This window comes from Sinocyclocheilus rhinocerous, unplaced genomic scaffold, assembly GCF_001515625.1.
Source record: "Sinocyclocheilus rhinocerous isolate Xijiao unplaced genomic scaffold, SAMN03320098_v1.1 scaffold2138, whole genome shotgun sequence".
Taxonomy (NCBI): Eukaryota; Metazoa; Chordata; class Actinopteri; order Cypriniformes; family Cyprinidae; genus Sinocyclocheilus; species Sinocyclocheilus rhinocerous.
The window spans coordinates 139,677-151,674 of record NW_015656024.1 but is presented as its reverse complement, the minus strand read 5'-3'; the positions used below and the strand labels follow the sequence as shown (position 1 = coordinate 151,674).

The following is an 11,998-nucleotide window of genomic DNA, read 5'->3' as shown; positions in this document are numbered from 1 at the left end:
TATATTATATTATATTATACTATATTATATTATATTATATTATATGAAGGATCGTTTGACTCTGAAGACTGGAGTAATGATGCTGAAAATTCAGCTTTTGCGTCACAGGAATAAATTACATTTGAAAATATATTCACATAGAAAACAGTTATTTTAAATTGTAATAATATTTCACACTATTGCTGTTTGTACCGATTTTACCTTAAATGGGTATAATAATTTGTATAATAAAATTCTAGTACAATAAATATTACCATTATGTATAAATACTTTAGAATTTAAATAATACATAATATGCATAATAAAATAATACATTTTTAGTTACTGACCATTAAATAAAAAAATACTGTAAACTAAAACATGTTAAAAATCCAGACGCATTACAGTAATGAGAATTTTGAATGAAAATGGTTGTTTGTTTTGATCTCTCCGCTGCGTTTCCGCGTTCATCACTTCTGAGCGGCGCGTGCCTAACGCTGAACTCATACGTCATGCTCCCGGAGCTGCTTCCGTGTACAACTGTTGGCGCAAGCTACATTAAAGTGATTATTACGTTTTGAATATGGATATTTTTCTTACAAAAACGCATCGATTCGCTACAGGAGGCCTTTGTTCACCCCCCGGAGCCGTGTGAGACACTTTTTTTATGGATGGTCGCTTTTTATTTAACTTCTTTTGGACTGATGCACTGCAACACCCGCTGAGTGGCATTAAACAGCTTGAAAGATCAAAGACAATTTTTTATATAACTCCGACTGGATTCGTCTGAAAGAAGAAAGTCATATACACCTAGGATGACTTGAGGGTGAGTAATGTATGGGCTAATTTTCATTTTTGGGTGAACTAACCCTTTAATGGTCCTGTAATAGAGTTTTCTTCTTGTAAAATCAAATCCTCTGGCTTTGGGATGAAATATGACCCCTGACTTGTTCTAGACAGGTTTCATGAGATTCACCCAATTACTGCCGTTGCTTTCTGATATGGCTCTCCATCAAAGTGTCAATACATTTCCCAGAATTATAGCCAATCCTAAACTCACGCTGACCAGTCAAACAGAAGCAGTAGCTGTTTTCTCTCTCCCTACTCATTATCTGGATTCTCATCAGTTAGCTATCCCAGTCTACAGGCCGTGCTCGAGGAATTCCTGGTAACACTCCTCTCTTCTGGGCAATTCTGATTGAGCTATAAACATATTACAAGGTGCTATATTCAGTCTTCTGCTATAGGCTGTTAAGAAAGGATGTTGTCCAGCGACTCCACTGACAGTGATATGCAATCACGCTGAGGGAGCCAGCCGTTAAACACTCTGTATCTATAAAGAACTCTCAGGAGATAGAGTCAACATGCTGGAGCAGTAGAAACTGAACAGGGCTCTACATCAGTCACGTAGCGTAAATGAGAGGCTCACTCCCTAGAGTGCCATATATCACCCAAAGCTTCACTGACATCAACCTGAACAAACAGTTTATGGGCTGAGCTGATTGACAAAGTCCAGTACAGGTTCCCACACTTGTATGTTTGTATTTTTATGTGTAATAAACAAATTTCGAACAGAGTGCAAAAGCGCAGAGTTTTCTTTTTCATGAAAATGATGAAACAAATAATGCACGATTCAACAATTTCCTGCTTCTGCATAACAAATTCATCATTACTCCAGTCTTCAGTGTCACATGATCCTTCAGAAATCATTCTAATATGCTGATATCTAATATTTAATTATACGCTACCATTCAAAAGTTTGGGGTACGTAAGATTTTTTTTAAATAATATTTGACACGGATATATTCAATTGATCAAAAGTGACAGTAAAGGCATTCAAAAGTTTTCTATTTCAAATAAATGCTGTTGTTTTCAACTTTGTATTCATCAAAGAGTCAGTTTTCACAAAATATTAAGTAGCAAAATCTGTTTTCATCATGATAATAATAAGAACTATTATTAATATTTGAGCACCAATAATAATTGATAATAACCGAGTAGCAAATCAGCATATTAGAATCATTTCTGAAGGATCATGTGACACTGAAGACTGGAGTAATGATGCTGAAAATTCAGCTTTGCATCACAGGAATAATAATATTTCACAATATTACTGTTTTTACTGTATTTTTGATCAAACAAATGCAGCTTTGGTGAACTTAAGAGACTTCTTGGGTTTATCTGTTCTATTTTGTTTGAAACTGGATATTCAACAAGAGGAAATAATGTAAAATGGGACTTAATTTTATCCATCAGGAATTAATTGGATTGTATATATATTAGGGGAAGGGTAGTTGATCATTCAGAAGCCAAGCATGTTATTAAAATTTGATGAAATATTTTGTTCTTTGGTATGACGAACTCTAATAAATAATTTAAAATTAAGACCTGGAACCTGGATTTATTATGAAAAGGGTAAATTTTGATTTCATATTGACTCAGTTGTAGAGTGTATACGTGAACACACTGCATAATTCTTGCATACATTATTTCATTTGTTTATTCATGTATTCATTTCCTGATGAGTTCATTGATTGTGCGTGATCATACTGTATGCAGGTGATGATGTATAGTGGACAGCTACAACATTTCTGCTCTGTTTTTATGATGTTAGGAAAGCAAGGACCTCTCAGCATGTACGTCTTCAGGAGCTACGTTGGGTGTGGATCTCTGGCGAGGCCCCAGACGCCACTCAGGAACCCTTGTGTTGCCGCCGTTATCATGGAGACAGGCAGAGAGGGCCCGCAGTCCTCAAGAAGATCACGTTTCCAGACCCACGTCACTGGGCTTCATTACTCCACCGCGTATAGATATCACTCCAGTGCCACCTGATAGGTGAGCTCAGTGTTAAATCTAACAAATACAACACCAGAATACTGTGTCAGCACATAAACGTTCAAAGATGATTCAAGGTTCAACTTTTAAGTGCTTTATATTTTGTTTGACCAATGAAATCGTCTCGGCTACGTATGTAACCCTTGTTCCCTGAAGGAGGGAACGGAGACGTCACGTCGGTAATGACCGACGAATTGGGATCTCAATTCGTCGGTCATTACCGATGTGACGTCGAGAGAGACCGACTGAAAGGGAACCCAAAATATCACTTCCTGAGTCTTAGATACAGAATAGATTATTCACTTTTTGGAACCTATAATGATGTCAAATGCCAAATAGTTGTTTTTTATAGAATTTTGATCTCAATTTCAAATGACACTGCGCTAACCGACAAAAGGCCAGATTTACTAAAAAGGGCAAATTAGCGCAAGAGCGCAATTCCAAAACAACCCCGATGGTCATGGAAATTTCTGCGGGTGATTTACTGACAACGCGCAAAAGTAAACAGACACAACATCTCATTTCCATAATGACCAACGCAATCTACCAAGCGCAGCGCAAATTAGCGTAAGGATATGTTCGGATTTCATGTGTTCTTCTGGCATTCCAAATAAATTAATACGTGTGGAAAAAATCCCTTCTACCATGTGCTCTTTGTTCTCTGCGGTGCCTCTTCCTAGCAACAATTGCAGCCATTTCAAGTGCAAAATAGTTTAAGACATGTTTTTTGGGCGTTAAATAATGGCGCAAATACCAGTAATTTGATGAGCGCAAACGTTAGTAAATTGCGTTGCGTGATATATTTGAATGTCTCCTCCCATAAATTTTACGTCTCAAAGGGAAACTCCTACAAATGCATATTCAATAAGGTCAGGTGCAAAAACAATTGTGTCCATGCCTTTTCAGTGCTAATTCTTCACTGCGCATCTTTAGTAAATCCTGACCGTACTATTTGAACGCCAAAAGACGGTTTGCGCATGCGCAATTTGTTAATAAATCTGGCCATAAGAGGTTCATAGTAACACTGAAAATGTATGCTTGTTTTGAGCATAGGAACGTCTATTCATAATCAATTTACAGTAAATCGATTAATTTTCTCATGAAAATAAAATGTGTTTTGAATGACAGATTTCATTTTTGTGGGTTACACATTATTTTGGGGGGGGTTTGCAGGTCTTAAAAAGTCTTAATTATTCCTTCCATAAATTAAGGACTTAAAAGGCCTTAAATCGGAAGAAGGTCGCAAGTTCATATCATAAAGTCATTGCATTAAATGTTGCATGCACTGCAAAAACTGAATATTTTCCTCAGTAATTTTTTGTTTTCCAATACAAATATTTAAACATCCTTGAATCAAGATACATTTGCTAGAGACGCAACTGAAAAATATGAATTCTTCTTGCTACAAATATCTGTCAGTGGGGTAAAAAAACAATGAGCACATCTGGCAACTGAATGGTGCCGCAGGTGCAGTTCACAGAGTGGTATATATACCACTCGAGGACCAGCTTTCGGTCAGTGGAGCGTTCAAGGTCAGAATAGGAAAAGCTGCTGATTTATAAAGGACAAATTGTGATGGCACAGCGCCTCAGAGCTCGAGTCTCTGAAACATCGCATCTTGTGTGCGTATCAAAAGTACAGTGGACCAGTAGTGCACAACACAACGAAATTAAAAAAGCAAACATAAGCTCACAACACAACAAAATAAAATAAAAAAAACAAAAATAAGCTCACAACACAACACAATTAAAAAAGCAAACATAAGCTCACAACACAACAAAATTAAAAAGGCAAACATAAGCTCACAACACAACAAAATTAAAAAAGCAAACATAAGCTCACAACACAACAAGATTAAAAAAGCAAACATAAGCTCACAACACAACGGAAATGCTCCCGACCACTAGGGAGCAGTGTTGACAGTTAAACAACGATATTTCCTCAATAAATTCTCAATGTAAGTGATTGATCTTAATATGTGTAATTTTTAAATGAAGTGTCGATTTTTAAATGAACAACATGTTTTTACTGAATGTTTTGATATCCTGGTAATCTTAATGTATCGATTCATGAATCGAGCAGAAAATAAATCAATATTATTTTCGATTTGGACAGTTTAGCTCTGCTCTTGCGCACAATTGCCTTTTCTGCAGACCAACTGCCCTCTAGGGGTCGGGAGCATTTCCGTTGTGTTATGGCTTAATTTTGTTGTGTTGTGAGCTTATGTTTGCTTTTTTTATTTCATTGTGTTGTGAGCTTATGTTTGCTTTTTTATTTCATTGTGTTGTGAGCTTATGTTTACTTTTTTATTTCGTTGTGTTGTGAGCTTATGTTTGCTTTTTTAATTTCGTTGTGTTATGAGCTTATGTTTGCTTTTGTAATTTCGTTGTGTTGTGAGCTTATGTTTGTTTGTTTTTTTATTTCATTGTGTTGTGAGCTTATGTTTGCTTTTTTAATTTCGTTGTGTTGTGAGCTTATGTTTGTTTGTTTTTAAAATTTCGTTGTGTTGTTAGCTTATGTTTATTTGTTTTTTAATTTCGCTGTGTTGTGCACTACTGGTCCACCATACAAAAGGGGTGCACGGATGGCCAAAATGATGAGCCTTCGTCCAGCCGTGTGTCGTCCGCAGCTCATTGATGCCAGAGGGGAGCAGAGACTGTCACACATTGTTCACAGCGCATTGAATCACCAACAGCGCATGAAATGAGCCGAAGATTATTGAGACTGGACTGTGGATGATTGGAAGAAAAAGTGGCCTGGTCTGATGATTCAAGATTCCTGGTGCATCATGTTGACGGCTGAGTATGGATATGTCGATTACCATAGACTGTAAAAAAAGATGGACGACGCATCTCCTATTCCTTCCACTATAGAAAAGTGAAGCCAAAGCATCTCAGTATGGCCGCTGCCATCTTGAGTAAAGGACGTAATTTGGAGCCCGAGTCTATGCAGTAGAGATTCGTTTGGAGCCAGAGTCTGCGCCGTAGTGCCGTGAGGTGGAGCCGCGGTATCAAACTCCCGCCCAAACTCCCGCAGACCCAATCAACCATAACGACACTCCCCGTTTTTATAGCATCAAATTACTAGCTAAAATCAAACTTATCACAAAAAAAAAAACAATTGAACATATATCAGCGTGATAACAACTACCTTAAATGACCAAAACCGTCTTTCGGAAAATTGTATTGGAAGCGTAATTAATTTTTTTATTTTGACTCAAGTCCCATTCGTTTACATGGAGAGGGCGGGGTTTATGACCTGTACTGCAGCCAGCCACCAGGGGGCGATCAAAGAGCCCGCAGCTTTACTTTTCAGGACGTGTGAGGCACACCTGCCGATTACCAACAGAGGCTATGGCACCTGGATGCACTGTTGGGCAGCGGCGGTGTTATGCTGTGGGCGATGTTTTCTTGGGACACTTTAGACCCCATTATCCCAATAGCACAACCCCTGACGGCTGTCAGGTATCTGAACATCACTGCAGTCCAAGAGCACCCATTCATAGCAGCTGTGTTCCCTGCCAGTGATGGCAGTTACCAGTAAGATAATGTGCCATGCCACACTGCTGAAATCATCAAGGAGTGGTTTAAGTAAGATGATGGTGAATTTCTGTTAATGTCTTGGCCTCCAAATTCACCTGAGATGAACCCACTGGAAAAGTGTGTTTGCATTACATCACCACCACCCTGCAATGTATGGGAACTGGAGGACCTGCTGTTGACATTATGGTACCAGATACTGCAGGAGACTATCGGCACCTCGTCGAATCAATGCCTCACCGTGTGGCCACTGTTTTGTGGGCTAAAGGAGGTCCTACGGGTTATTAGATAAGTGGTCATAATGTAATGGCTCATCGGTGTATATAAATGTGTCCAGTTCACGTTGTTCCCATTTACACCTGATTTGGTTGAATAGATCAGACGTTGTCTGTCAAGACACACTGCCGTTTATACCAAGTGTATCTCTTAACACTGCCTCTCCATCCGCACCTGTCTATCTGTATCAGGTTCAGGCTCCATCTAAACTGGGCCAAGTAGAAACTCCAAGAACATTCCAGCAAGGCGACTCTTGGGAGGGGAGGGTGTGCCGGGCAGAGGCCTGACTAGTAGGCAAGAGGGGAGGATAGAGGGGAAAGGGAAGGACTGAAGCAGATAGTGACAGAGAATGAGTGTGAAGCAGAGTCCGGCCTACACAGCACCTCAACACACACTTCTACAGCCAAACCGCGGGATTCAAGGCTTTAACAAACCTCTGCATATGACATTTCCTCATGGATTTAAAACAAGATGCTGACATTTGCCCTGTCAGTCAGAGGATGGAGATCGGTTTGGACACGGGCTGTCAGTCTGATGTGAAAGAGCTCACAGCTGGTGCAAGAAACGCGCCCCAAAACTGCCCAGGCATGTTCAGAAAGCTGGTGGTGAATAAAACAGTCCGCCAACGCAGACGCTTCACTGTGGCTGTGTCTCATACCTGGTAAGACTCAGTGTTTGCAACCTTGTCTGCCTGGATCTTTGCTTTAATTGAGTCTTACTGTGAGTTTGGTCACATCTTATTTTAAGGTCCAATTCTCGCTATTAAAAAAAACAATTAACTATGACTTTTGCCTCAATAAACTCCTAATTTGCTGCTTATTAATAGTTAGTTAGTAAGGTAGTTGTTAAGTTTAGGTAATGGGTAGGATTAGGTATGTAAAATATGGTCATGCAGAATATGTGCTTTATAAGTACTAATAAACAGCCAATATGTTATTATGCTAATAAGCACCTAGTCAATAGTGAGCATTGGGCAGGATTGGCAAAGGACCTAGAGACGGGAATCGAACTCATGTCACCATGAGCACAGTTGTGCTATATGTCGGCGCACTAACCACTAGACTAGGCTATCGGCACTGACATACCTAACATACTGAACATAACATACATACATTGCTAACTATTAAAAAGTAGCAAATTAGGAGTTTATTGAGGCAAAAGTCATAGTTAATTGTTAGTTAATGATGAGAATTGGACCTTGTTGTGACCAAATTTATGTATTACACTTAAGTGGACTCATGCCTTTAGACACGAATGATACCTCAAAGTGTGTGGTTTTGTTTGCTGGTGGGCTATTACTTTTTCCTGCAGTTTTGGATCTCAGAGAGGAATTACATCATTACATTTGAAGTCAAAACATCATTCACTTTGATTTGAAGCAAAAGTTGTTTTTAAACATGCTTTATAAATAAATATTGTATTGTATTGTATTGAATTTACTTAAAGGCAATAATTAAAAGGTCTAGGAAGCAAAAAGTTGAATTATAAAAATCAATAAAAAAGTTTGGAGGCAGTAATGAAATAAATACTTTTATTTGGCAAAGGATGTATTAAATTGTTTTTAATACAGGTTACAGTGAAGAGATTTATGTTAGATTTCAAATAAATACTGTTCTTTCTATTCATCAAAAAATCCTGAATAATAAATGTATGATGTATTACAGTTTCCACAAAAATATGAGGGATCTGAAGGATCATGTGACACTGAAGACTGGAGTAATCATGCTGAAAATTCAGCTTTGCATCACAGGAATAAATTGCATTTCAAAATACTGTATATTAAAAAAAAAATTTAATTGTAATAATATTTCAAAGTATTACTCTTTTTACTGTACTTTTGATCAAATAAATGCAGCCTTGGTGAGCAGAAGAATTTCTACAGAAGTATTTATCATTGTTTAACAACCTTATATAGTATAGTAGGCCTGTTTTTAGAGATTTAATGCATTATTGTTCAAAAAGAAATTCTCTATGGGGAAAATGAATGGGATTTTTAGTACTTCTACAACTCTACTGAGGCCTTTTAACTTCAAAAACTTAAACTTCGACCAATAAGCAATCACCCAGATCACCCTAGCAACATCCTAGCAATTACACTGAACACCTTAGCAACCATCAACAACATCACAGCAGCACATTGGTGAGTTTTTCTTGGGCAGGCACTATTCACATTTTCAGAAAACGTAAAAAAAAAAAACTGTTGTTTTCTCAAATTCCCTGTAGAGTTTCTGCCCTCCAGACGCCACTTATGATGATGCTGCATTTTCACCAGTAACTAGACTCTTGCAAAACCAGCCTATTACCACACACACACACACACATGTAAGAGGAGGTGATAGTTGCTAGGCTCTTCTACCAAGGGCTTTGACAGCTTTTTATTCCATTATGAATGTGTCGTCAGACACCCTTCGCAACCCTCTGGCACAACGCCCAATGTCATTTCCCCCAGTTCCTCTTAACCGTGTCACTCGGTGGCCTGTTTTTCTGTCAGCTGAGATGCCTTCTCAGTGTGCTTTCTTTTATAGTTGTTTTACATTCTTTCTGTTCATTATGTCAACCCAAAACAGACAATGGATTAGTAGACACTTTTATAATACCTAAGCAATAAAATATTAGCACATATGTTAATGATACATTTAAGCACACAAGGATGCAAGCTATTTCCAATTTTGTCATTTTTTCAGAAAAGGCATTTATTTCCATACTCAGTCACTCAATAGAAAACTGCCAGATATGGCCATAATGTTTACTATCATGTGAAATGTTTTGTAAGGCTCACCCAACTGGTCAAACAATGGAATCCAATGTGTTCAGTCTTTTCGGTAATTCAATTTCAGTTAAAATCTTACGAATTCATTTCATAATGGCTTTAGATTTTGAGCTGCAATGCCAGTTGATCATTGATCATTGATACTTATAATAATTTTTTAGATATTTGATTACCCTATTGCACTCTTTACTTTTGATTGTATTAGTTCAGAGTCTCACGCCGGCCATGTATGTGGATCTCATGGTCACAAACTCAGCGGTCTTGATCATTAGACAGTGCTAATTGACTAATGCTATTTAGATGTCCAGCCATGCTTGCTCTTCTTTAAAAGTACTTTATCTAGTCCCTATCGACCTACATACACTTGAATCAAAGCAATACTTCCCTATAGTCAGAGGTCATGACCACTACTCTAGATATAAGCCGACCAATATTACTTTCTCTAATAGTAGCTGTGGTCATGCCATGGTTTCCCATGTACACTTAGCTAGAGTCATATTACAATGAACAAAGGTAAGGCTCAGCCTATTTAGGTTGGTTGAGCAACATTCTGTCCTACATGCTGACAGTCTGTGCTGACCAACTGGCCCCCATCTTCACACAGATCTTCAACAGATCTCTGGAGCTGTGTGAAGTTCCCTGCTGCTTCAAATGCTCCACCATCACGTCCCCAAAAAGCCCCAAATCACTGGACTTGATGACTACAGACCTGTCGCTCTCACGTCTGTGGTCATAAAGTAATTTGAGCGACTGGTCCTGGCCTACCTGAAGGATATAACTGTCCTATCTAAATAAAAGGCATAAAACGCCAAAAATAAATCTTTAAAAAAAAAATCTGAAGTTCCCTGCTACTTCAAACGCTCCACCATCATTTTGGTCCCCAAAAAGCCCCAAATCACTGGACTTGATGACTACAGACCTGTCGCTCTCACGTCTGTGGTCATAAAGTAATTTGAGCGACTGGTCCTGGCCTACCTGAAGGATATCACTGGACCCTTGCTGGATCCTCTTCAGTTTGCCTACAGAGCAAACAGGTCTGTGAACGATGCAGTCAACATGGGACTGCATTACATCCTGCAACACCTCGACAGACCTGGGAATTACGCAAGGATCCTATTTGTGGACTTCCATTCGGCCTTCAATACCATCATGCCTGACCTTCTCTTTGAACTCACACAGCACTTTGTGCCCTCCTCCATCTGTCAGTGGATCACCAGCTTCCTGACAGACAGGCAGCAGCTAGTGAGGCTGGGCAAACTCACATCCAGGACTATCATCATCAGCACTGGCGCCCCTCAGGGGTGTGTTCTCTCCCCATTGCTTTTCTCCCTCTACACGAATGACTGCACTTCAAAGGACCCCTCTGTCAAGCTCCTGAAGTTCGCGGACGACACTACAGTCATCGGCCTCATCAAGGACAGAGACGAGTCTGCTTACAGACAGGAGGTTAAAGAGCTGGCTGTCTAGTGCAGTCTTAACAACCTGGAGCTTAACGCGCTCAAAACTGTGGAGTTGATCGTGGACTTCAGGAGAAACCCCCCAGCACTCCCCCCACTCACCGTCATGTACAGCACTGTGGCTGCAGTGGAGTCATTCGGGTTCCTGGGCACCACCATCTCTCAGGACCTGAAGTGGGACACTCACATAGACTCCATTGCTAAAAAAGACCCAGCAGAGGTTGTACTTCCTTCGCCAACTGAGGAAATTCAACCTGCCACAGGAGCTGCTGAAACAGTTCTACTCTGCTATCATTGAGTCTGTCCTGTGTTCATCCATAACTGTCTGGTTTGGTTCAGCTACAAAATCAGACATCAAGAGACTACAGCGGACAGTCAGGACTGCTGAGAGGATCATCGATCCCCAGCCTCCAAGATCTTTACATATCCAGAGTGAGGTAAAGGGCTAAGAAAATCACCTTGGACCCCTCACACCCAGCCCACTCTCTCTTCAAACTGTTGCCTTCTGGTCGACGCTACAGAACACTGACCACCAGAACAGCCAGGCACAAGAACAGTTTTTTCCTGCAGACTATTGTAACAACGTTCGTAGTCACGGGAAGAAGGAGGCGGGAACCGGCGAACGCTCAAAGAAAACTTTAATAAAATAAACAAACACAAAATAGCGCGACAGCCCCTCGCGGACGATTGTCGCGCACAAACAGAACCAAAACACAAAATAAAGTCCAGGCCTGGTCCTCTCTCGTCCAACACGGTCGTCACTCCTCCTTTTATCCTTCCGGAGCTCCTCCGTGGGACTCGAGACCGGTGAGTGGCGCAGGTGTCATGCATTAGCATTTACTCCACCGGCCTCGCTCCGTTCCCACGGCTCTCGGCCCCACCCCTCTCGTCACAGCTATATTCAGCCTGAACAATTAAACCTTCATAATTATACATCGTCCATCACAACTGACATATTTATACACAGAATCCAAAATGTATACACTTGTAAACTGCACACTTTGTAAATAACATATCTGCACACTTATAACTTATAGTACATTATTTAATTTCTGTTTTTTTCTTATATGTGACCCTGGAGCACAAAAACAGTCATAAGTAGCATGGGTATATTTGTAGCAATAGCCAAAAATACATTGTAT

General features: G+C 39.8%; 1 protein-coding gene across 2 annotated transcripts in view; it reads left to right on the top strand.

Moving 5' to 3' along the window:
- pde4bb (phosphodiesterase 4B, cAMP-specific b) overlaps positions 1–11,998 on the top strand; it is a 64,995-nt gene that overhangs the window by 6,348 nt on the left and 46,649 nt on the right. Inside the window, exon 2 of one of the 2 annotated variants that reach the window (XM_016526641.1) lies at positions 2,594–2,814. In XM_016526641.1, the coding sequence (XP_016382127.1) occupies positions 2,594–2,814 (221 nt within the window). Of the gene's footprint in view, positions 1–2,593; positions 2,815–7,000; positions 7,291–11,998 lie in introns of those variants that run through there. The other variant, XM_016526642.1, reaches the window with a different exon arrangement.